The sequence below is a fragment of the Crocodylus siamensis genome, chromosome 6 (assembly GCF_052110815.1).
Source record: "Crocodylus siamensis isolate JL-2025a chromosome 6, ASM5211081v1, whole genome shotgun sequence".
Taxonomy (NCBI): domain Eukaryota; kingdom Metazoa; phylum Chordata; order Crocodylia; family Crocodylidae; genus Crocodylus; species Crocodylus siamensis.
The window spans coordinates 10,920,879-10,942,303 of NC_143400.1; the positions used below are offsets into that span (position 1 = coordinate 10,920,879).

At 61.8% G+C, this 21,425-nt stretch overlaps 2 protein-coding genes across 2 annotated transcripts; one reads left to right on the plus strand and one right to left on the minus strand.

Moving 5' to 3' along the window:
• Positions 1-1,389: 1,389 nt before the first annotated feature.
• Positions 1,390-7,623, minus strand: CHRNB2 (cholinergic receptor nicotinic beta 2 subunit). The gene is made up of 6 exons (XM_090051538.1): positions 7,421-7,623; positions 5,506-5,651; positions 5,140-5,184; positions 4,774-4,883; positions 3,499-4,474; positions 1,390-2,282 (listed from the first exon to the last, which is right to left on the minus strand). The coding sequence occupies exons 1-6, from the start codon at positions 7,482-7,484 to the stop codon at positions 2,112-2,114; spliced, it is 1,512 nt and encodes a 503-aa protein (XP_089907664.1). The 5' UTR covers positions 7,485-7,623; the 3' UTR covers positions 1,390-2,111.
• Positions 7,624-8,550: 927 nt separating this feature from the next.
• On the plus strand, positions 8,551-17,625 carry UBE2Q1 (ubiquitin conjugating enzyme E2 Q1). The gene is made up of 13 exons (XM_090051539.1): positions 8,551-8,888; positions 10,020-10,124; positions 10,470-10,574; positions 11,186-11,236; positions 12,842-12,982; positions 13,570-13,654; positions 14,162-14,222; positions 14,465-14,555; positions 14,641-14,699; positions 15,120-15,168; positions 15,797-15,892; positions 16,524-16,590; positions 17,205-17,625. Exons 1-13 carry the CDS (start codon positions 8,586-8,588, stop codon positions 17,234-17,236), a joined length of 1,245 nt encoding a protein of 414 aa, XP_089907665.1. The 5' UTR covers positions 8,551-8,585; the 3' UTR covers positions 17,237-17,625.
• Positions 17,626-21,425: the final 3,800 nt, after the last annotated feature.

The window sequence follows — 21,425 nt, forward strand, 5'->3', positions numbered from 1 at the left end:
GCCACACCCAGAGGGTGGTGGTGGATGGGTCCTTCTCAACCTGGAAGGACGTGGGCAGTGGGGTTCCGCAGGGCTCGGTCCTTGGGCCTGCGCTATTCAACATCTTTCTCAGTGATTTGGATGGGGGGGTAAAAAGCACCCTGTTCAGATTTGCTGATGACACTAAGATGTGGGGGGACGTGGGCACACTGGAAGGATGCAACAGGCTACAATCAGACCTAGACAGGTTACAAGGGTGGGCGGACGAGAATAGGATGGATTTCAACACAGACAAGTGCAAGGTGATGCACCTCGGGAGGAACAACCAGCACCATAGCTACAGGTTAGGGAACTCCCCTCTTGTCAGCACGGAGGCGGAAAGGGATCTGGGGGTCATCATTGATGCCAACATGAACGTGGGGAGGCAGTTAGGAAGGCCAGTCGCACCTTGTCATGCATCCACAGATGCATCTCGAGCAGGTCCAAAGAGGTGATCCTCCCCCTCTGTGGCACTGGTCAGGCCGCAGCTGGAGTACTGTGTCCAGTTCTGGGCGCCGCACTTCAAGAGGGTTGTGGACAGCATGGAGAAGGTCCTGAGGAGGGCCATTTGTATGATCAGGGGCAGCAGGGCAGGCCCTATGAGGACAGGCTGCGGGACCGGAACCTGTTCAGCCTCCACAAGAGAAGGCTGAGGGGGGATCTTGTGGCCTGTTATAAACTAGTCAGGAGGGACCAGCAGGCATTGGGGGAGTCACTGTTCCCCAGAGCACCGCAAGGAGTGACCAGGAATAACGGTCATGAGCTGGCAGAGGGTAAGTTTAGGCTAGATATCAGGAGGCGCTACTTCACAGGGCAGCTAGGGTCTGGAACCAGCTTCCAAGAGAAGTGGTGCTGGCTCCTCCCGTGGGGGTGTTTAAGAGGAGGTTAGACGCACATCTTGCTGGGGTTGTTTGACCCCAGTACTCTTTCCTGCCATGGCAGGGGGTCGGACTAGATGATCTGCTCAGGTCCCTTCCAACCCTAGAAACTATGAAACTGTAGGCTGGGCCAGGGCTCTTGGCTGGGAGGACTGGTGATGCATATGCCTTGCTTATTCATGGAGCTGGGTGCAGGGTGTGCTACGATGCCCGGGGGCAGGGCTAAGCTGGGCAGAGGCCTGCAGCTCTACAGCACCATGGGGCCAGGCCTCCCTGCCCCAGGTAGGCAGCAGGGCACTTCACTGGGGTCCACCTAGGCTTGTTCCCAATTGCACAGCTGGGGCAGAGCCTGTACCTCCTCTCCCGCACCCACTGTTACCCACCCTCCCCACATCTCGCCTGCAGGCTGCGTACAATGGGCTGTGCTCCCCTCAGACTGTGCCTCTCCACTGCCTGCCCCAGGAAAGGAAGGAGGCAGATGCCAGCTGTGGTCTGTGCGAGTGTTTATTGGTTTGCGGTGACGCTTGAAGCAGCAGCTGCGCCCTTGGACCAGACGTCACAGTGCCACCTCAGGTTCTGGTGCCCCCTAAGCCCACCCCCTCCCTCACCAACTGCCCAAGCTTCTGTGGCCTGGCTGGGCCCAGGCCAGGGCCATGGTGCCTACAGGCATGGGGCTGAGCAGTGCCCTGCGTGGGGGTGGGTGGGGGCACTAAGGGCAGAGCCCCCTGCCTCAGCTCTGCAGTGCAGGGTGGGGAGCACCTAGCAGTGTTCATAGCCTGGGGCTGAGCTGAGCTGGGTGGCACCAGCATGTGCCAGGGAGGCACTAGCCATCCCTGTGGTCCCAGCAGGGGCAGGAACAAAGTCCTCTGTGTCAGTTCATCTGTTCCTGCAGGTGGTGGTGAGATCCCGCTGCCTGGGCAAGGGTGAAGCTGACTGCTTCCCCCCACCCCCCCAGGCTGGAACTATGCAGAGCAGGGCCTAGCCCCTTGCCTCCCCTCCTGCCCCTGTCACTGCAGGGGCCCTCCCTGGAAGCAGCATGAGCCAGGATGCATAGGGGTGCATGGGGAAGGCTGGAAGCAGCAGCCGGGCCCCAAGGGGCCCCTGCCTGGTGTACCCCATGCGGCCCAGCTGCTTCACCCTGAGCACTGTCCTTAGCCCTGCCCTTGGCCCCTTGGTGCTCAGCTGGGAGGGTCTCCGGAGCAGGCAGGATGGGCACTATTTGGCACTGGGCGTGCCCTGGGCCAGCTGCAGCAGGGAGTGGGAGGCGTAGTTCTGGAAGAGCGGCTGCAGGAACATGCCGATGGTGCCAAAGACACAGACAAAGACGAAGATCCACAGGAAGAGACGATCGATTACCATGGCCACGTACTTCCAGTCCTCGCTCACCTGCAATGAGCCACAGGGGCTGTGTGTCACCAGCTGCTGGTGCGGACACCTCATGCCCTGCCTGGTCCCAGCCCCAGGGAACCCAGCGCTAAGTCATGCAGAGGCAGAGAAGGGCACTGGTGTAGGTTTGCCCCCGCCCGCATCTGCTGCAGCCTAGCCTGGCCTGGCATCTCTGCGCCCCAAGCAGACACTCTGCTTGGCAGGCCAGGACAGGAGCAGAGTGAGGTGCTGAGTGGTGCCATGGATGGACCATGCAGACCAAGCTGGGGGTAGGTCCATGCGTGGGATGGAACTTAAAGCAGCATAGTAGGAGCTGGTGAGCCAAAACCCAAACAGCCAGAGCCGGCTGCCTGGAGCCAGCAGCTGGGGCTTTGAGGCATCAGGCTGAGGGTTGTGGGGCAGCAGGGTGCTGGCTGCTGCAGCAGCTGGGGCGGGCCCACTGCTCCAGGGCTGGGCCTGTGCTGGCCCAGCTCCCTGGAGCCCCGAGCTGCGGTCAGCAGGGGGAAGATGGGGGATCTGTCCTGGAGCACAGATGTGGGCGCAGCCACCAGGGCTGCTGCCTCTCCTGGCGCATGGCTGTGGATGTCGAAGCCCCAGCACCTCCCCCGCCCCTGGGTGAAAACTGCAGCCTCCAAGTGAGATGACGTGCTCAGATACTATAGCAACTGCTTGCTTAAAACTTGGCAGAAAGCAATGGAGCGACACAGGACAGGGGGTGAAGGCCTCATGAGGCCGCAGCACAGGCGGATGCTTAGTGCAGGCAGGCGGGGATTACCGCGGCACTGCTGCTCCAGGAACCCCCATATGCTGGCAGCAAGCCCAGGCTCCACACCGAGGGCAGCAGCTGGCACAGGGTCCCTGCTGCCAAGGGAACACAGCCTGGTCCTCCCTCCCTGCCTGGGCCTGCCCCAGGGTCCTTGGGGCCTACAGGGCTCCAGCACCCCCACCCTAGCTGGGAGCAACCTGCAGCAAAAGGCACAGGCTGCTGGTTTGCTTTGCAGCCCTGGTCTCTTCCAGCCCAGGCAGCAACTTGCATGTGCCTCTACCTGCTAGCACAGCTCTGCCAGGCACTTGCACACAGGTGACATGCGTGCCAGTGCATGTCCTTTCATGTAGACAGCCATGCACCCTGGTACCCATGCATGCACACAGCCCCCCCCCATGCCTACATGCACTCACACACATGCAGCACCATGTTCCACAGCCCCCAACTCACACTCTGGTCGTCATCCTCACTCCGCATGTGGTCAGCGATGAAGCGTACCCCATCCACTGCCTCCTCTAGGCCACAGGAACACTGGGCCTGCCCTGGCCCTGGCCCTGGCCCCGTCCCCCGGAATCCATTGGCCCCATCACCTCCTGCTCCGAGCGGTTTGGCGGCCGCTGGGTTGACATAGCAAGTGCCAGCATGGGCACCCCGGCGCAGAAAGAAGCTGCCACCAGTGGCTCGCTCCTGCTGCTGCCGGCGCTGGCGCAGCCGCTGTCGGGCGCAGTTCTGGCGCGGCTGCTTCATGAAGAGCAGAGCGGGTAGCTTGTCCAGGAAGACTACCTTGACCCAGGGTGGCATGGTGTGCGTGGTGGGTGAGCGGTGGTGCACATTGAGCACGCACACACTGGTGACGATGGAGAAGGTCACCAGCACCATGGTGAACATGAGGTACTTGCCCACCAGCGGGACGTCCAGCGATGTGGGTGGCACGATCTTGGAGATGAGCAGCAGGAAGACAGTGAGGGCCAGCAGCACTGAGATGCACAGTGTCATCTTCTCGCCGCAGTCAGAGGGCAGGTAGAAGACCAGGATGGCCAGGGAGGTGATGAGGACGCAGGGGATGATGAGATTTATGGTGTAGAAGAGTGGCTTGCGGCGGATGATGAAGTCGTAGGTGATGTCCACATAGGTGGAGTCCTCAGGGTTCTCATTCCGCCGGCCTGGCAGTGCCACGATGTCCCACTCGCCGCTGGGCGTAAAGTCATCCAGGCTGGCCACGTCACTCTTGAGCACCAGGTCGATCTCCGTGCGGTCATAGGTCCACGACCGGAACTTCATGGTGCAGTTCTGCTGGTCGAAGGGAAAGTGCTTCACCTCGATCTTGCAGGCACTCTTGTAGATGGCCGGCGGCAGCCAGAAGATGCTGCCATCATGGGACACCACCGCGTTGGAGTAGAAGGACACCTCGTACATCCCGTCAGCACTAGGGGTGATGGGAGACCCATCAGGCTGCGCTGGTCCTGCTGTCCCGCTCCCTGACACCACCTCCCTTCTGTCTCCCTGCCACGGAGCTGATGGGGGGGGCTTGGTGCTGCATCCCCCATGCTTGCAGCGGAGGCTTCCCAAGGATATCTGGCAAGGCCCCAGGGGCCTGGCTCTCCTGTGTGCTGAGCTGTGGGGCACCTGGGAGCACAGGAACAGGTGCTGGCCTACCCTGGGACCCACCCCCAGGACCAGGGCTCAGCCTGCAGGGTGTGTGGGGAGCAGAGAAGGGGGACCTACTTGTTGTAGAGGACAACATCAGGCAGCCAGATGTGCTTGGAGGGCAGCCGCACCTTCTTCATGTTGTCAAAGTCCTCGGGGTTCCAGGTGAGTCGGTAGTCCTCCCACTCCTGGCAAGAGGGGTGCAGTGTGGCTCAGCCCTGCCCAACCCACCCCCAGCCCCAGTGCCACGGTGCTGCAGGAGGGGCTGCAGAGGCATCATCCCTCCAACCACAGTCCAGCCGCTCCCAGTCCAGGGCTACTGGGGCTTCGGCCTGTGGAACCAGCTGGTGCCAACCCAGTGCCCAGGAGCCTGCAAGCTGGAGCACTGAGGAGGTGGCAGCCTGCCCCAACCCTGAGTAGCCAGGGGAGGCATCTAGTTCTCACCTGTGTCAGCCACACATTGGTTGTCATGATCTGCTCCCGCTCATGCTGTGGACAAACAAGGCAGTGGTCAGCAGGGGCCAGGGGGCGCGCAGGGCACCCAGCAGCTCCAGTGAGGGGGGCAACAAGAGGGGAAAAGCCCCCTGTGCCCTGGTGGCCCCAGGGGGCTGTTCTATCAGCATGGACAAGCAATGCCACAAACAGAGGTGTGCAGGCTGTAGCAGGGCCTCATGCCCCCACGTGGGTGGTGGAAGGATCTGAGCGCAGCCCAGAGCTCACTACGTCCCCCCGGCCCATCCTGGTACCCCCTGGTGCCTAGGCAGAGGCTGAGAGAGGAGAGGGTGCATGGTGCAGACCTGGCAAACTCACCACACTAATAAGTTGGGCCAGTGACACCATGAGCTGGACAGTCACCAGCTCAGAGCCATTGGTGGCCGGGCGGATCAGCTTGTTGTAGCGGGATGGGTCCAGGAGGTGTTCGACCAGACGCTCCTCTGTGTCAGTGCCCAGGCTCCCTGTGGGCAGCAGGCAGCAGTGGTGAAGCCCCTAGGCCTGTGCCCCCATCCCCTGCCTGCCTGGCCTGGCCCTAAGCTGTCCCCTGTGCCTCCAGGTGCCTCCACACGTGCCCGGCAACATGAGCCCCCACCAGCCATGTGCCAGCCTGCCCTGGGGTCGGGCTGTGGGCGACGCGGGTGGGGGACAGGGCTGGCGCAGCAGGGATGTCTCATCTCAGCGCCTCCTGTGCGGCGCTGATAGCTCTGTGCTCGCAGGACCTTTGCCCCCAGCACCCGCCTGCGGCAGCTGCCTTTGTACTGCCAAGGGAAGCTGATGGCTCAGGCCTGACACTAATTAGGTTGGGGGAGAGATGGGCCAAAGAGCCTAGGGAGGCTCTGCAGGAGGTTGCACCAGGAACTTGGCCCTGAGCTGCTGTTCAGCCCAGACAGGGGGTGGGAGGTAAAATGTTGGATGCTGCCGGCCCCGACACCAGATGTCCTGTTGGATGGGCCTCCGAGGAGCCTGGTCCTGGTGGTAACAAGGGCCCACCCGGGGGCCCACAGGCGTCCAGAGCCGTCCCCGCCGCTCCTGCCACGGCAGAGCCACGCTGGGGCCTGGGGCAGCCTGTGCCCAGGGCCCGGCCCCAGCCGCAGTCCCAGGCAGGAGCAGGGCAGGACCAGGGCAGGGACCCCTGCCATCCCAGGGCGCCGGCTGGGGGGGGGAGCTGCAGCCTGAAGATGAGGAGCAGCCCAGGGAGGGAGAGTTTGGGGCGGGGGGGGGGCGGGGGAGTGCCTGAGCTGGGGGGGGGCGGCGCCAGGGAGGCTTTGCCTCTGGTTCCGGCCACGCCGGAGCTTCCCCGCCGCCCGCCCGGCTCCGTAGCCGGATCCCGGCAGCTCCTTGCCGCGCGCGGCATGAGTACTTCAGCAGGCGCTTGTGTTTCATCAGGGCCGGGCTGGGGGGCTGCTAGCGGCCAGACTGGCCCGGTTCCTGGTGGCCAGTGCGGGGCTTCCCCGGGCAGGGGGCGCGGACAGGCCGAGCCCGGCCGCGGGGGGGGAGGGGGGCGCTCCGTGAAGCCCCGGGGCCGGCGGGGCTGGGCAGGGGCACAGGGACTGACCCCGCCGCTAGGCCGGGATCTCGCCTGGCTGCTCCCGCTTCTGCCCCCGGGCGGCTCCGGGCTGCGGCCATGGCGGGGGAGCGGGAGCCAGGGCCCCTCCGGCGCGACCTCGGGTAGGGGCTGGGGGCGCAGCCCCCGAGCCCGGCCCCGCTGGCCCCGGCTCCCCGCTCCCGGCCCGCCAGGCGCACCCGGGCCCCGGCCGGTCCCGGCTGCAGCCCAAGCGGGGGGAGCGTCTCCCTAGCGGCGGCCCCCGCGGCGCGTCTCCCGGACGTGGGGAGCGGAGCAGGGGCCCGGCCCGGCGGGGGCCCCGCATGGCCGGGGCGGCTGCAGCTGAGCTGGGGCCGCGCACAATACCCGTGCATGCACGCACCCGCGTGTACACACGGCTGCACGCGAGCAGGCGCGTACACACGCACGTACACACACGCGTGTACACCCCCGGCCCCCGCACGCACACGCATGTACACCCACACGCGTGCACAAACGGGCGTGCACACACACACACCCGCATACACAGGCGCGCGCGTCCGGTCCCCGCATCTCGCGCCGCCTCTCCCGCAGCGGGGAGCAGGAGCCCGGGCCGGCGCCGCTGCCCCCCCCCGCGCCCGTCCCAGCCCCGCCGAGCCGCCCGCCCGGGGCTGGGAGCGGATCCCGGCCGGCCCGAGCCGCACTTACGGCGGAGCCCGGCGAGGAGGCAGACGCAGAGCAGCAGAGCCATGGGTACGGGCGGCCGCGGCATCCTCAGGCCGAGCGGGGCATGGCGGGGCGGAGCGGCGCCGGCCGGGCCGGGCGGCGCTGTCCGCGGTGCTGCAGCCCTGGCGGCGGCCGCGCCGGGCTGGGCGGGCGGAGCTGCCCCGGTGCCGCTCAGACGCCGGCTCCGTCACCGGCGCCGCCCCCTGGGCCGCCCCGGCCTCCCCGCCCCCGGCTCTGCGCAGCCCGCGCACGGAGCCCCGCCGGGCCCAGACCCGTCGCACTGGCCTTGCCGCAGCCCGCGCTCTTCCCTCCAGCCTCCCGGGGCCTCCGCACTCCCCTGCCACCCCAGCCCTGCCCCGGGGCCTCCGCCCGCTCCTGCCCGGGCCGCCGCCTGGCTCCTGCCCCCAGTTCCCCCGGCCCCAGCTTTCCGCACCGCGGGGGAGGAAGCCAGGGCGGCCCCCAGCTCCGAGGCAGGGCCGTGCCCCGGTCACCAGCCCGCACCGCCCGGGGCCGCAGCTCCCGGCGGGAGCCGGAACCCTGCTACAAACCAAGCAGCAGAGCAGGGGGCGGCGGCGCGGGGCGCTCAGGACGCCCCTGGCAGGCGGCTGGAGCGGGGGCTGGGGGCCGGGGGCACTGGCAGGGCCCGGAGCAGGACGGCCCCAGGGGCCCCGTCGCCGGGCCGCGGGGGAGGGGGACTTTCCGGGAACTGCGCCGGTCGGGACAACCCGCTCCAGGCACCGACCCCGCGGACCCTGCAGTTCGCAGCGGGGCGGCGCCCGGGAGACGGGAACCGGCCCTTCCCCAGCCCCAGGATGGAGGCTTCGGCCACAGGCGCCACGTGCCCTGGCCCCGCCCCCAGACTTAGGCCCCGCCCCCAGACGGCAGCAGCAGGGAGACGCGAGGCCCGGCGGAACTTCCGGTAGCCCCTCCAATGGGGCGCGCCGCCGCGCTTCCCCTTCCGGGCCGGCGCTCGGGCGTCGCATCCGGGCCTTGTGACTCCTCCCCTTGGCTCTGGGCTTCCTCCCCCCGGGCGGGGCGGGCTGGGGAGGGGTCACTTCCGGAGCGCGGGGCCGTCCCGGCCGCCATCTTGGGCCGGCTCCGGGCCGAGGCGGGGCCGGCGGCGGCGCGCGGGTCCCTCCATGGGAAGATGCAGCGGGCGGGGGCGGCGGAGGCGGCGGGGGCGCAGGCGGCGGCGGGGCCCGGGCGGAGCGGCGGCGGAGGTGGTGGTGGTGGTGGCGGCGGGGCGGCGGCGCCCCCCGGGCGGCTGCTGAGGCGGGAGCTGCGGCTGCTCGAGTCCATCTTCCACCGCGGCCACGAGCGGTTCCGCATCGGCAGCGCCTGCCCCGACGAGATCAGCTGCGAGTTCCTGCCGGGACCCGGCGCCCGCGCGGGGGGGTCCGGGGCGCGGGGGCCGCCGCCGGGGCCCGTCCGCATCCACTGCAACATCACGGTGAGGGCGGGGCGGCGCCTGGCGGGGCGACAGGGGGTCCCCGGGCTGCCCCTCTGCCGTGGGCCTGTGCGCCACCCTTCACTCGTGGGGCAGGCGTTTGGGGGGCGGCACTGGGGGTGCCGAGCGTCTGTCCAGCACGGCGGGGGGAGTCCCCGACAGTCAGTCCTGCAGATATGACTTCCCACTGCGGCGTGGGCTGGTCTCAGCGCTGCTGGCGAGCGAAGACCCTGACAGGCAGGAAGTTTCTCGGATGCCCCTTTTCTGCCGTGGGGAGGGGGTGTGAGTCTGTTCAGGACAGAGGGGTTGCACCTGTCTGGTGTCTGGGAGCTGGGAAGCGAGGGCAAGAGCTCCCCACACACACCTGTGCCTGACCTGGGCTAACTGGGTCTGGCAAGCCCGTGTGTGGTACCGGGTGCAAGTTCTGCCTGCACAAGGGTGGCTTGGGGAGCAGTGGCTGCCCCACGCGCCCACAGCTGGGATCCCCAGCACCCGCTTCTCAGCACTCTGCTGTCTTGTGGCCAGAGGTAGTGGGTGCATGGCGCAGGCTGCCACGAGTGCCAGCACTGCTTAGTGGTGAGGACCAGGCGGGGAGAGCTTGTTTTGGGGAGCCCCTGACACGCTGTGTGCGCGCGCATGGAGCATCCATCCTGCCCGGGCCTTCCAGCTCAGGTTAGAAGGACTCAGGGTTGGGGTGGGAGCTGCAATCTGCCCAGCAGCCGGTGGCCCCGTTACAGGATCAAGACAACTTGCCAGAGGACGTCGTGTTTGGTGCGGTTAGTGCTCTTGGCTGTTGGGCTCTAACAGATACCTTCTTGGTGCGTGCTCCTGGGAGCTGCTGGGCACCAAGGTCTGCAGAACAGGGTGCTGGGTCATTTTCCCTTGACGGGGCAGGGCACCCAGTGAGGTGCAGGTAACCCCATCTGGGGGTTGAAGGAGCTGAGCAGTTGGCAACTTTGTCATCTCGGAGCTGCAGTGGGTTCTGCCTCTGCCTGGGATCAGCACAGGCACGGAGTGAGCGTGTTTCCTTGTGCCGTGTGGTTCATGAGGCTGGTTTGTGGGAGGTGCAGGGCAGCTGCCTGGGCAGAGGCTGCTGCAGCAGTGCAGCCAGCTCATAGGTTCCTCTTCCTGCAGGAGTCTTACCCAGCTGTTCCCCCCATATGGTCCGTGGAGTCCGATGATCCCAACCTGGCAGCTATCCTGGAGAGGCTAGTGGAAGTCAGGAAAGGAAATACCCTGGTGAGGAGGGCACTATGGTATCGGGGAATTCCTGGGTGCTCTGCTCCTCAGGCTGCTGCTTGCCTGTCTGCCTGTTTTCCAGTGTTTGTCTGTTGTGCTGGAAGGAGATGGGTTGTCTAGCTGGGACCCCCAGGCCCTTGCCTTCTGCTAGGACATGGGTTCCCTTCACACAGTGGCTGCAACAGCACCATGCTCATCCCCGGAAGGGCCGTGTTCAGCAGGATGTGATTCTGGGCTGTCCCCAGGCCCTCGCCTGTTTGCAGAGAAGCATGGTGCCATTGGCTGTGCTCCATGGCTGGGGCTTGGGGCTTCTTCTCACCTTGCTGGTCTCTCCTCCCTGGGCAGCTCTTGCAGCACCTGAAACGGATAATCTCGGACCTGTGCAAACTCTACAACCTCCCGCAGCATCCAGATGTTGAGATGTTGGACCAGCCTCTACCGGCAGAACAGGTGAGCTGGCCTCCACCAGGCTGCATCAAGAGAGAGACCCTCTGTTCAGGTGGCTTCTTTGCAGCTCCAGGCTTCCGTGGGCCTTCTTGGGTGTGACCAGCCCAAGCCTACAGTCTCTCCAGAGGTGGTTTTGCAGCTTTCTAGCTGGGGAAGTCTTCCCACAATGCTGTCTCTTTGCAGGGCTGAGGCATCTCCCAGCTCACTGTGGGGCATGGTGGGTAGATTAACATCCGTTCCCTCCCTGATATACTTTGTGTGTTGTGACCATTGATGGGCGCTCCTGGGCCTCTCCTGATACTGCTCATGCTCAGCTACAGAGGCAGTTCCCTGGGTGGAACAACTGGTGAAATTGAGCTCTTGGCGTGACTCCCCAGTCAGACTGGGGTGGGCTCTGGCCTGCTGCAGGCTTACTGAGGCACAGGACTACATCTGACTCTTCCCGGGCCTCCTTTAGGTGGGCACTGCCTGAGCTTGGGCACAGCTGCTTGGGACAGAAGCTGGCAGGCTGCCAGTCCCTTGGGTGGGTAGCTCTCCCCACCAGGATGGCAGTGGTCTGGGAGATGTCAGAGGAGGATGGTCTGACCCTTTTCCTTGTCACCCCACTGCTACAGAGCACACAGGAAGAAGTGTCTTCTGAAGAGGAAGATGAGGAAATGCCAGAGGTAAGGGAGCTCTCTTGTGTCCAGCAGGGCTGGGGGATCATAAAAGGAGCAGAGACACTGAGTCCATGCAGTGCTTCATGAGCCCTGGTGCTGGCTCGGCTGGGGCAGTTTCTGAGTGCATGCACTCAGGGTTATTTCCTTGTGGCCTATTCACTGAGAGCCTCAAGGGAGTGGCCTGCTTGTCTGTGTCTGGCTGTTGTGAAGGCTGGCAGTAGCCAGGCTTGATGCTAGGTAGGCAGGAACAGGTCCTTAGGCTTGGTCCACTGTCCAGAGCCTGACACTGACCCACTGGGATCTGCTTTGCCTGGTGCTGAGTCTTCTGAGCTGGTGTGGCAAACATGAGGAGATCCCACTCCTGATGAAAGAGGGCAGGGTGGGATACAAAACATGTGCACCACTGTGGGGGCACGTGGGCGGCTGGGCTCTTCCAAAGGTTGAGAATCCACGTGCTGCGAAGCTCCTGGGCTTTGGCGGCTCACTTTGAGGCCTAAAGAGCTCTTGACGTGGGTGGAATGGAAGAGTGTCTCCATGGTGATGATTCCTAAATGCCCTGCTCAGGGAGCTGGGCACGTGGGTTTTCTGCCCCTGGCTGCCAGGGCATGGATCCAGGACGCTGGGGGTGCAGAGGGCATCCTGTTGAGCCACAGTCAGGGAGGCCTGGCAGGAGGCAGCATGTGGGTCTCCTCACTGCAGCGGGCAGGAAGCCTCAGTGGTAAACAGCCTGGGAGCCTATGGCTGCTCACGGAGCATGGGAAAGACTAGAGGAAGGCATCATGTTCTCATCCTGGGCCTGGGGCTTGCACTGGTGTGCTACTGACAGGCTGGCCAGATGGGCCAAGGGCTCTGTTGTGTGGGTGGTATGGTATGTCAGCTAGGCCCTGGGTCTGGCACCATGGAGCTGCCCCAGGGCAGGGCTGTGAGTGCCAGTTATTGAACAGCTTGGGGAGCTCCAAGCCCCTGCACACTTCCCCAAGTGCTCAGTTCATCCTGAAGAGCAGTAGCTGCCCTGGAGAGTCTGTGAGCATTTGCTTACAGAGGATGAATCCCAGCCCAGGGCTTTGTGTTGGCATCTAGGCAGCTGAGCCCTGTTAGCAGCTTCTTCCCTAGTGACAGGAGCCATAGTGCTCCAGCCTCCTGGCTGCAAGACTGCCTGGGGCAGAGGTTCACACTAGTGGTCAGTGCAGTCTACTGTGCGCAGGTGCCCTGGGCATCCAGCAGCCTCAGGCTGCCCTGGGAGAGACCGGGAGCTGGTGTGGGCCTTGGTGAGGACAGTGCCGCAGGTCCCACCAGTAGCCTCTGTCAGCTCCCTCCCAAGGCAAGTAGAGAGGGGCAAGATTGGGAGACGCTGCCTCCAAGGCATGCAGCAGCATCCTGCTGAAGTGCTGTGCCCACTGCCTGCGTGTTCTGGGAGCTGAAGGCTGAGCATAGGTAGGCACATGAAGTCCAGGAGGCCAGATGGGTTGGACACAGAGCTGAGGGAGCTGCCAGCCTGGCCGGGTCTCAGCCTGGCTCATTTCAAATGCCTGCGCCTGGTCTCTGCAGCTGCGCAGGGCAGTGCGGCGCAGAGCAGGGCCTCCCATCTGAAGCTCTTCTACCCTTTGCCAGGACACAGAGGACTTGGATCACTACGAGATGAAGGAGGAGGAGCCGGCCGATGGGAAGAGGACAGAGGATGAAGGCATTGGCAAGGAGAACCTGGCCATCCTGGAGAAGATCAAAAAGAACCAGAGGCAAGATTACTTAAATGTACGTGTCGCCGGCGGGCGGGGGGGGAGGGCCCAGGGACCCCAACAAGGGCAACCTACCTGTGCTCTGTCTGACCAGTGGGCTGGCTCCTTGCACCCCATCCCTAAAAAGTCTGTGCCCAGCCTGGTGCCTGCTGCCCTGGGAGGCTGTACAGGCACCAACAGGCTACAGCCATCATGTGGGTTCCAGCAGAGGACCTGAGTGGGGTGGCAGGGCTGGGGCGCAGCAGAGAAGACTGGCTGGAGCACTGCTGTGCATGCCCTGATCCTGGCTGCATGTTGGCTTCTGACCCTAGCCAAAAGGACCTGAACTCCCAGGGGGACAGAGCCACATCCAGCACGGAGTCATTGGGCCTTTCCTGGGACACAGGCTGCCCCAGGGGTGTCCAAGTTAGTACTACCCTGGGCTTGTTCTCCCTGAGCTGGTGTGGAGTCACCCTGCCCCTTAGCCAGGGGGCCTCAGTTCCTCTTCTGCTGCTGGGTGCAGGAGCCAGTTCCCCTGGGGTTGCAGGATGTTGTGCTCTGATCAAACTTGGCTTACTACTTGCAACTGGGGTTACAGTGCCTTTCCCTCCCCGTCCTTGTCAGGGTGCAGTGTCTGGGTCTGTGCAGGCCACTGACCGGCTAATGAAGGAGCTCAGGGATATTTACCGATCACCAAGTTTCAAGGGCGGTGAGTACAGTGGAGAGTTGGCGAGCAAGGCTGGGGGTGGAGTGGACTGCGACCTACTTGCTCTTTGTGGGGCCCTGGGGGGGGGTCCTAGCAGGTGCTGGGAGCTGAGCTGGGGGAAAAGAAACCTCCCCTTGCTATCACAGCAGAAAGGCGTGGACAGGGTTCACAGGAGACTGGGCAGAGCTGGATCCAGAGGTGCCTGCTCACTGCCACCACTGGAGCAGAGGTTGACTCTGCTGGGGGAGGGGAGGGGAGGGCCCTTGGAGACGGCTGTTCCTTGTGCTGCTGGCTGAGTACCCCTGGTCCTGGGTGGGGTAGGTCCCAGGGCCATCTTGTTTGTGGATGCTGGGTACAGTAGGTGGGACAAGTGCCTGTGTGGGTTGAAGCAGCTGCCACACTGGGCTGGTGTATCCAGCTGGGGGCAACTTGCAGCACCGAGCACTGCCCCTCTCTGGACAGCTCAGCTGCCTCCTGCCACAGCTCTGACCCATTGCGCATCATCCGCAGGGAACTATGCAGTGGAACTCGTGAATGACAGCCTGTACGATTGGAACGTCAAACTCCTGAAGTAAGTGGCCTGGTGCAGTCACCCTGATACCCCCAACCCACCTTTTTCCTTTGGAAACTGGCAGCAGTGCTTCTTGCTGAGTGGTGGCCATTTCCTCCCTTCTCTTGGCAAGGACACTGCAGGCCTGTTCTCCTGGGGCACAGGGCTGGGCTAGGCGGGCTGCCAGTGCTCTGGGCTCCTTCTAGAGGCTGGTGCCCTGGCACAGCTTTCCCCATTTGATGGGGTGGGGGCTTCCCTCACAGGGTTGACGAGGACAGCGCTTTGCACAATGATCTCCAGATCCTCAAAGAGAAGGAAGGAACTGACTTCATCCTGCTCAACTTCTCCTTTAAAGTGAGTCCTGCCCCATTCTGCCCAGCACCTGCTTCGGGCTAGCAGCTGGAACCAGTGCTTCTCAACGGCCTTGTCTCTCTTTCAGGACAACTTTCCCTTTGACCCGCCGTTTGTGAGGGTCGTGTCCCCTGTGCTCTCAGGGGGGTGAGTGACTGCACCATACTGCTCTGGGTACCACACTCCCATGAGTCTTGGGAGCTGCTGCAGGGACAGTCTTGGGTCTCTGATTTGCTGGGAGGATGCTGGTTTCTCTGGGTTTCCCAGGTTGGAGAGTCAACACATCACCTGTCAGTGTTGGCAGGGAGTGTCTGAGGCAACCGTCTCACCATGGGCTACTGCAGAATGGCCCTTTCACTCGTCTTTGTGAAAGACACAGGTGGTGGTGGGGGAGGCGGGTACAGAAGTGTATGGCCTGGGGCAAAAGGGCAGGGAGGTGGGAGGGGGCATGGACCTGCCTGGTGGGCATCTTCCATCATACGCAGACAATGCTTCTGCAGAGCCACAGTGGTGCTGGCTGGGGCCTACAGCACACCCCAGGCCTCTGACTCGGTCTCTGCCCTGCAGGTACGTTCTGGGTGGAGGTGCCATCTGCATGGAGCTGCTGACCAAACAGGTGAGCAGCTGGGGAGGCTCCAGGTAGGGGCCATGCTGACACTTGGATATCCTGGATGCCAAGTGCTGGGCACCTGGAAGTCCTGCCAGAAGCAGTAGCTGACAGCCAAGCCTTGCCCTGCACTCTGTGCAGCCTGCTCCTTTGGCTGGGGGGCAGTGGTGGTTTGTTTATAAGAACAGAACAAGTTAAGGGAACATGCTGCTGCCAATGGCAGAACTGGACTCATGGGTGGTGGAAATGATGCCCTCAGTGTTCATCCCCCGGGGGCAGGAAGTGACTGCTGGAAGGGCACCAAAATTATGGCATCAGAGCAAACCCTGTGCCCTGCCCCTTTGAGGCCAAGTGTCCCATTGACCGCTTCCTGCCCACACTTCACTTCAGCATTGGGAAGAGGGTTATGAATATGTGACCTTGCGCGAGGTGGGGCTGGCAGCCTGTGGAGGCTGTAAGTGGCTGCTCAGAGTACTGATGGTGTCCCAAGTGGGCACGGGCTGGGGCTTTTTGCCTGGACTGCTCAGCAGAGCACAGTGGAGGGAGCATCTGGTCCCCCCCTGTAAGCCAAGGCTGGGTGGGTGCCATCAAGCACAGGCCCTGTCACCCCCTCATTGTATCCTTCTTGGCTTTGCAGGGCTGGAGCAGCGCCTACTCCATTGAGTCGGTGATCATGCAGATCAGTGCCACGCTGGTGAAAGGGAAGGCGCGCGTGCAGTTCGGAGCCAATAAGGTAGGACTAGCATGGAGCAGCTGGGGGAGGGGCCCACCACAGTCCCAGCTTTCAGGCTGCTTTTGGGGCCCTTGGCCAAGGCTCCCAGGTACTTGGAGCAGGAGACTGAGTACCCAGAGAGCAGTGCCATGGAGTCAGTCTGTCAGAGAAGAACTACTTCACGGTCAGGGCAGCTAGGATCTGGAACCAACTTCCAAGGGAAGTGGTGCTGGCTCCTACCCTGGGGGTCTTTAAGAAGAGGCTTGATGCCTACCTGGCTGGAGTCATTTGAGCCCAGTTTTTCTCCTGCCCAGGCAGGGGGTTGGACTTGAAGATCTACAAGGTCCCTTCCGACCCTACGTCTATGATTCTCTGACCTGGGAGGCTGCGGTATCTCTGTGTGGGTTTGCAAAACAGCAGGGCTGTAAGCAAGGCCTTGCTCTTATCCCAGCCTGCCTGTGAGACCCTGCAGTGCAAGATGACCAGCTGCCCAGGCCTGCATGCTGTGAGAGACTGCCTGCTGCAATAGGCAGTGCTTGAAACAGTATCTGGTGCTGTCCCGGGTAGTGAAGTGCTTGAGGGTTGGGTAACACTAGCCTGAGATCTACAGGGATTTGAATTGATCTCTTGACCCTTCTGGCTTCTCTGGCAGAATCAGTACAGCCTGACCAGAGCACAGCAGTCCTACAAGTCCCTGGTGCAGATCCATGAAAAGAATGGTAAGTTTTGTGGTAACAGGAGCCCTGTGGGTGTGGGTCTTACTGCCCTGGCTGAAAATCTCCTCTGAGCAGCATCCTTTGGCTGCAGCGGGGTGACACTGGGTACATCAGGGTGTCTAACTGTTGACTTGCTCTGGGGACCCCCAAGAACCCTCATCCCTGGTGCAGTGTGGCTTGCTGGGTGGCTGCCTCACCCCCTCAGTCACTGGGGAAGTGCAGAGCAGAGGGGTTGACATGGTGCTCAGGTCAGCTGAGGCAGGCATCGCACTACTGTGCTTGGCTTCTGAGCCCAGACACTCCAGGTGTGGCCTGCATATGCCATTGGCAGGGGTCCAGTATCTCCCCCAGTCTGTATGAGGCATGGTCACTGTTGAGATGCAGAGGTCACGCTAAAAATAGAGTCTCTTGCCAAGGCCATAGGAAAAGCACCCTGAGCACAGCAGCCTACGCACAGTCATGGCATTGCCAGCCACCAGGGCTCGGAGCTGCCGTGAGCTGCAGGCCCAGATTCCTGTGGCCTGGAGGCATGAGGCCAAGCTCAAGTGCATGTGCAGGTTGTGGCAGTGTTGTAGTTGCAGCAGGACCAGTCTCACCTCACCGTGCTCTTGTTGCAGGCTGGTACACACCACCCAAGGAGGATGGCTAGCGTGGCAGCCACCCAGGCATCACCGGACCACTTGACCTTGGAATGCTGTACTTGGATCTGCCAATGCCTCTGGCTTTCTCCTGGGATGTGATGGCTCTGCCTGTTGCAGGACAATAGCGGCTGCGATAAACTCTAAGGAATGAGCCGTGTGTGCAGTTGGACTGACCCGAAACACTCGCTGGACCCTCGCTAGCAGCATTCTTATTAAAACAAACTCTGAGCCTCTTGTATCGCTGGCCACTTCCCGCTCTGCTCTGGTCTAGAGCATCTCCTTACCTATGCTATGGATTTAATTTATTTTCTTATTTCATGTACACTGCTTTGTTTGTTCCAGTGTCAGGCTGTGCAGGAAGGGATCTCTGGAGACCATTACAGTTTGGTAATTTGAAGAGCCTGGGGTGCTGCAGTCGTTATTGTGCTGGGCTGGGTTTTGCTGAGGGCAGCCAAAAGGGCAAGAGACATGCCCCAGTGATGACCTGCATGGGAAAGTCTGGTGCCAACCTGCTGTATGGAAGCGAGGGAGCTTCTGTGGTGGAGGGGGGGGCTTCCAGCCCTCCTCTCTACTCTGTCAGCAACTGCCTATCCTCATCAGTGGTGGAGTCCTGTGCTCCTGGGGGTCAATGGAGGCCGAAGCAGCTGAGAGTGCTCCTTGCTTCTTGGCTGCAGCCGAGCACTAGGAGCAGCTCCCTGCAAGCAGTTCGACTGTCCTTGGCTGTGCGCATTGGCAGTGGGACCCTCTCCTGAGGTTGGCAGCAGTGACTAAGGTGGTAACAGGTGGAGCACATTTGGCAGCGGGTGGGGGTTTGGGAAGGGGCACTGGCAGCAGTGCACAAGGAGGCAGCGCAGAGCCCTGTAGCATGGACTGAATTTCAGGCATGAGAAGTTCTCTGTCCCTTGCATCCTTGTATGTTCGACCCCTGTCTCACTGCCCAGGGCTGGAAGTTGGTGCCCAAGGTGGACCCTGGGCAGGGGATGGGAGTGTGGGCTAGTGCTTGGGACAGGCTGACCTCTCTCAAGGGAGGGCAAGTTGGTGACGGGAAGCAGAATTCCCCATCTGCCCCCAGGCAGTCTTGGGTCCAGCAAGGGTGGCTCATGGGCAGTTTTGTGACCTCCATCCATGGGTGTAGCTCCCACTGCCTTCCTGCCTTGCTGGGGGACCTGGAAGCTCTGCTGTTCTCCCTCCCTGCTGCTCCTGTTTCCACACCAGGTTTCTTGCCCTCTTTCCCTGTGAAGTCTGGGGCTGCCAGAGGGGCTGCAGCTGCCAGGCAGCACTTGCTGGCTCTGACTCTAGTCAAGACAGCTGGAACGCAAGGAGCTTCCAGAGAGCTGGTTATCTGAGGTGGCAGCATCCCTACTGTATTTCTATCCCCCTTATCCTCTGGAAGGTCTGGGCCTAGATAAAGGAGGTGGCCAGCCCCTGGGGAGGAGCTGGGCTGCTGTCATGTGCTGGTTGGAGGGGGGGGTGTTGCAGCTCATAGTAGGACCTATGCCCAGGTGTCTCGGTGCTGGGCCCAGGTGCCTTGTGTCCACCTGGAGCACCCATTTGTCCTGGTAAGCAAGGAAAAATCTTCAAAAAGGGAATCTATCTTCAAAAAGGGAAAAAAAGAGGACCCAGGAAATTACAGGCCAGTTAGTCTTACCTCAATCCCGGGTAAGCTCTTTGAAAAAATTATCCTGGCACACATCCAGGAGGGCCTTGCGGGGGAATGCATGCTCAGGGGCAACCAACATGGGTTCATCAGTGGCAGGTCTTGTCAGACCAACCTGGTGGTCTTTTACGATCAGGTCACCAAATCATTAGACGCAGGGGTTGCTGTGGATGTAGTCTTTCTGGACTTCCGGAAGGCTTTCGACACTGTCTCTCACCCTGTCCTCATCAAAAAGCTGGGAGACTGTGGTGTCGATGCCCACACAGTCAAATGGATCGCCAACTGGTTGGAGGGCCGCACCCAGAGGGTGGTAGTGGATGGGTTCTTCTCGACCTAGAAGGACGTGGGCAGTGGGGTTCCGCAGGGCTCGGTCCTCAGGCCCGCACTGTTCAACATCTTCATCAGTGACTTGGATGAGGGGGTAGAAAGCACCCTGTTCAAGTTTGCTGATGACACTAAGATGTGGGGGGATGTGGGTGCACTAGAAGGGTGCAATAGGCTACAAGCTGACCTTGACAGGTTGCAACGGTGGGCGGATGAGAATAGGATGGGGTTTAACACTGATAAGTGCAAGGTGTTGCACATGGGGAGGAAGAACCGGCACCACACTTACAGGTTGGGGAACTCCCCTCTTGCCAGCACGGAGACGGAGAAGGATCTTGGAGTCGTCATTGACTCCACGATGAACATGGGCCGGCAGTGTGGGGAGGCAGTCAAGAAGGCCAGCCGTACCCTGTCATGCATCCACAGATGCATCTTGAGCAGGTCCAGGGAGGTGATCCTCCCCCTCTATGCGGCACTGGTCAGGCCGCAGCTGGAGTACTGCGTCCAGTTCTGGGCGCCACACTTCAAGAGGGACGTGGACGATATGGAAAGAGTCCAGAGGAGGGCCACTCGTATGATCAGGGGTCAGCAGGGCAGGCCTTATGAGGAGAGGCTACGGGACCTGAACCTGTTTAGCCTCCACAAGAGAAGGTTAAGGGGGGACCTTGTGGCCTGCTACAAACTGGTCAGGGGGGATCAGCGGGTACTGGGGGAGTCCCTGTTCCCCCGTGCGCTGCCAGGAGTGACCAGGAATAACGGTCACAAGCTGGCGGAGGGTAGGTTTAGATTAGATATTAGGAGGCGCTACTTCACAGTCAGGGCGGCTAGGGCCTGGAATCAGCTTCCAGGGGAAGTGGTGCAGGCTCCTAGCCTGGGGATTTTTAAAAGGAAGTTAGATGAGCACCTTGCCGGGGTCATCTGACCCCGGTGCTCTTTCCTGCCAAGGCAGGGGGTCGGACTAGATGATCTTCCTAGGTCCCTTCCGACTCTAGCTACTATGATACTATGATAAGGTAGGCCTGCAGGTGCTTTGTGATGCTGGAGTATCCTGGCTGCACCCCTGGGCCAGCACCGCTGTGAGAGCGAGCAGTAGGCCCTGCCCATAGGCTGGGGAAATGCTGCTGCACTGCTGGCAGCAGGTCTATCTTCCCTTTGCAAATGGCCCTGTTCCCAGGCCTGAGCCTGGTGGCAGCTGTGCCCCTGGGTCACGCACCTGCTCTACATGGCAGCCACTGCCCCTGCAGGGATAGGAGACAGCTGGTGGGGACCTGTCCTGCAGCCCAGGCTTGGGGCCTCTCACCAAAGGACCAGGTCAGGCCTGAGACTAATGCTGGGGTTAAATGGCCTCAGCCCTTGACCCCAGACCTCCCTTTGGGGGCAGTATCTGTGACAAAATGCCACCACAGTATCTCCCCAAACTCTACTGTCCAGCTTATTACCTGTCTATTGCTTCAGTTGCCAAGCAACCAGCTCTGCTTGGGGACCTGGCCTCGCCGCAGGGCCCGGCTACCTGTGAGATTATTTCAGGTGCCCCAGAGAGATTAAATGCCTGGTCAGGAACAGGAATCCCAAAACCGCTAGGGAGGCTGTTAACATTGCTGAGCAGATGTTGCTAACCTGAGGGGAGCTGAACCGAAGGCCCCCACGTTGGGAGGGAAGAGAAAAGGGGAAGGCCAGTCCCAACCTGGGGAGGTGGGCCGCCTCCTGCTGAGCACAGGGCAGCCCCAGATTCAGTCAAGCCTCCTGCTTCCAAAAAGAAGCATTTCTTTAATTGCAGGGAGATTGGCCACTTCAAAACCAATGGCCCAAATCAAAGCAATGCCATTAACTTTATCTGCCAGGCAACAGCTGTAAGCAGTGAGGAGGGAGGCCAGAGCCACTCTGAGGAGCGGACCTGGTGCTACAGGATTACAGACCCAGAGGAGGTGATGGTTACCCACCGGACTGACATAAACATTAAAGGGAAAACCCTCATTGGGGAACTGGATACAGGGGCCAGTGTGTCATTCATAAATGCTAACCTTGTTTCACCTAGCGATATAGTCCCGGGGAAAACCCTTACCTTAGAAGGGGTCGGGTGCTGGCCATTCAAGGTACTGGTTGCTCATCTCCCCCTTGAGCGGAAAGGCTGTTGGACATACAAGGACACTGGAGTGTTGGAAGAGGCCCCTGTCCCCATACTAGTAGGGAGGGACATTATGGAGCTTGCATATCTG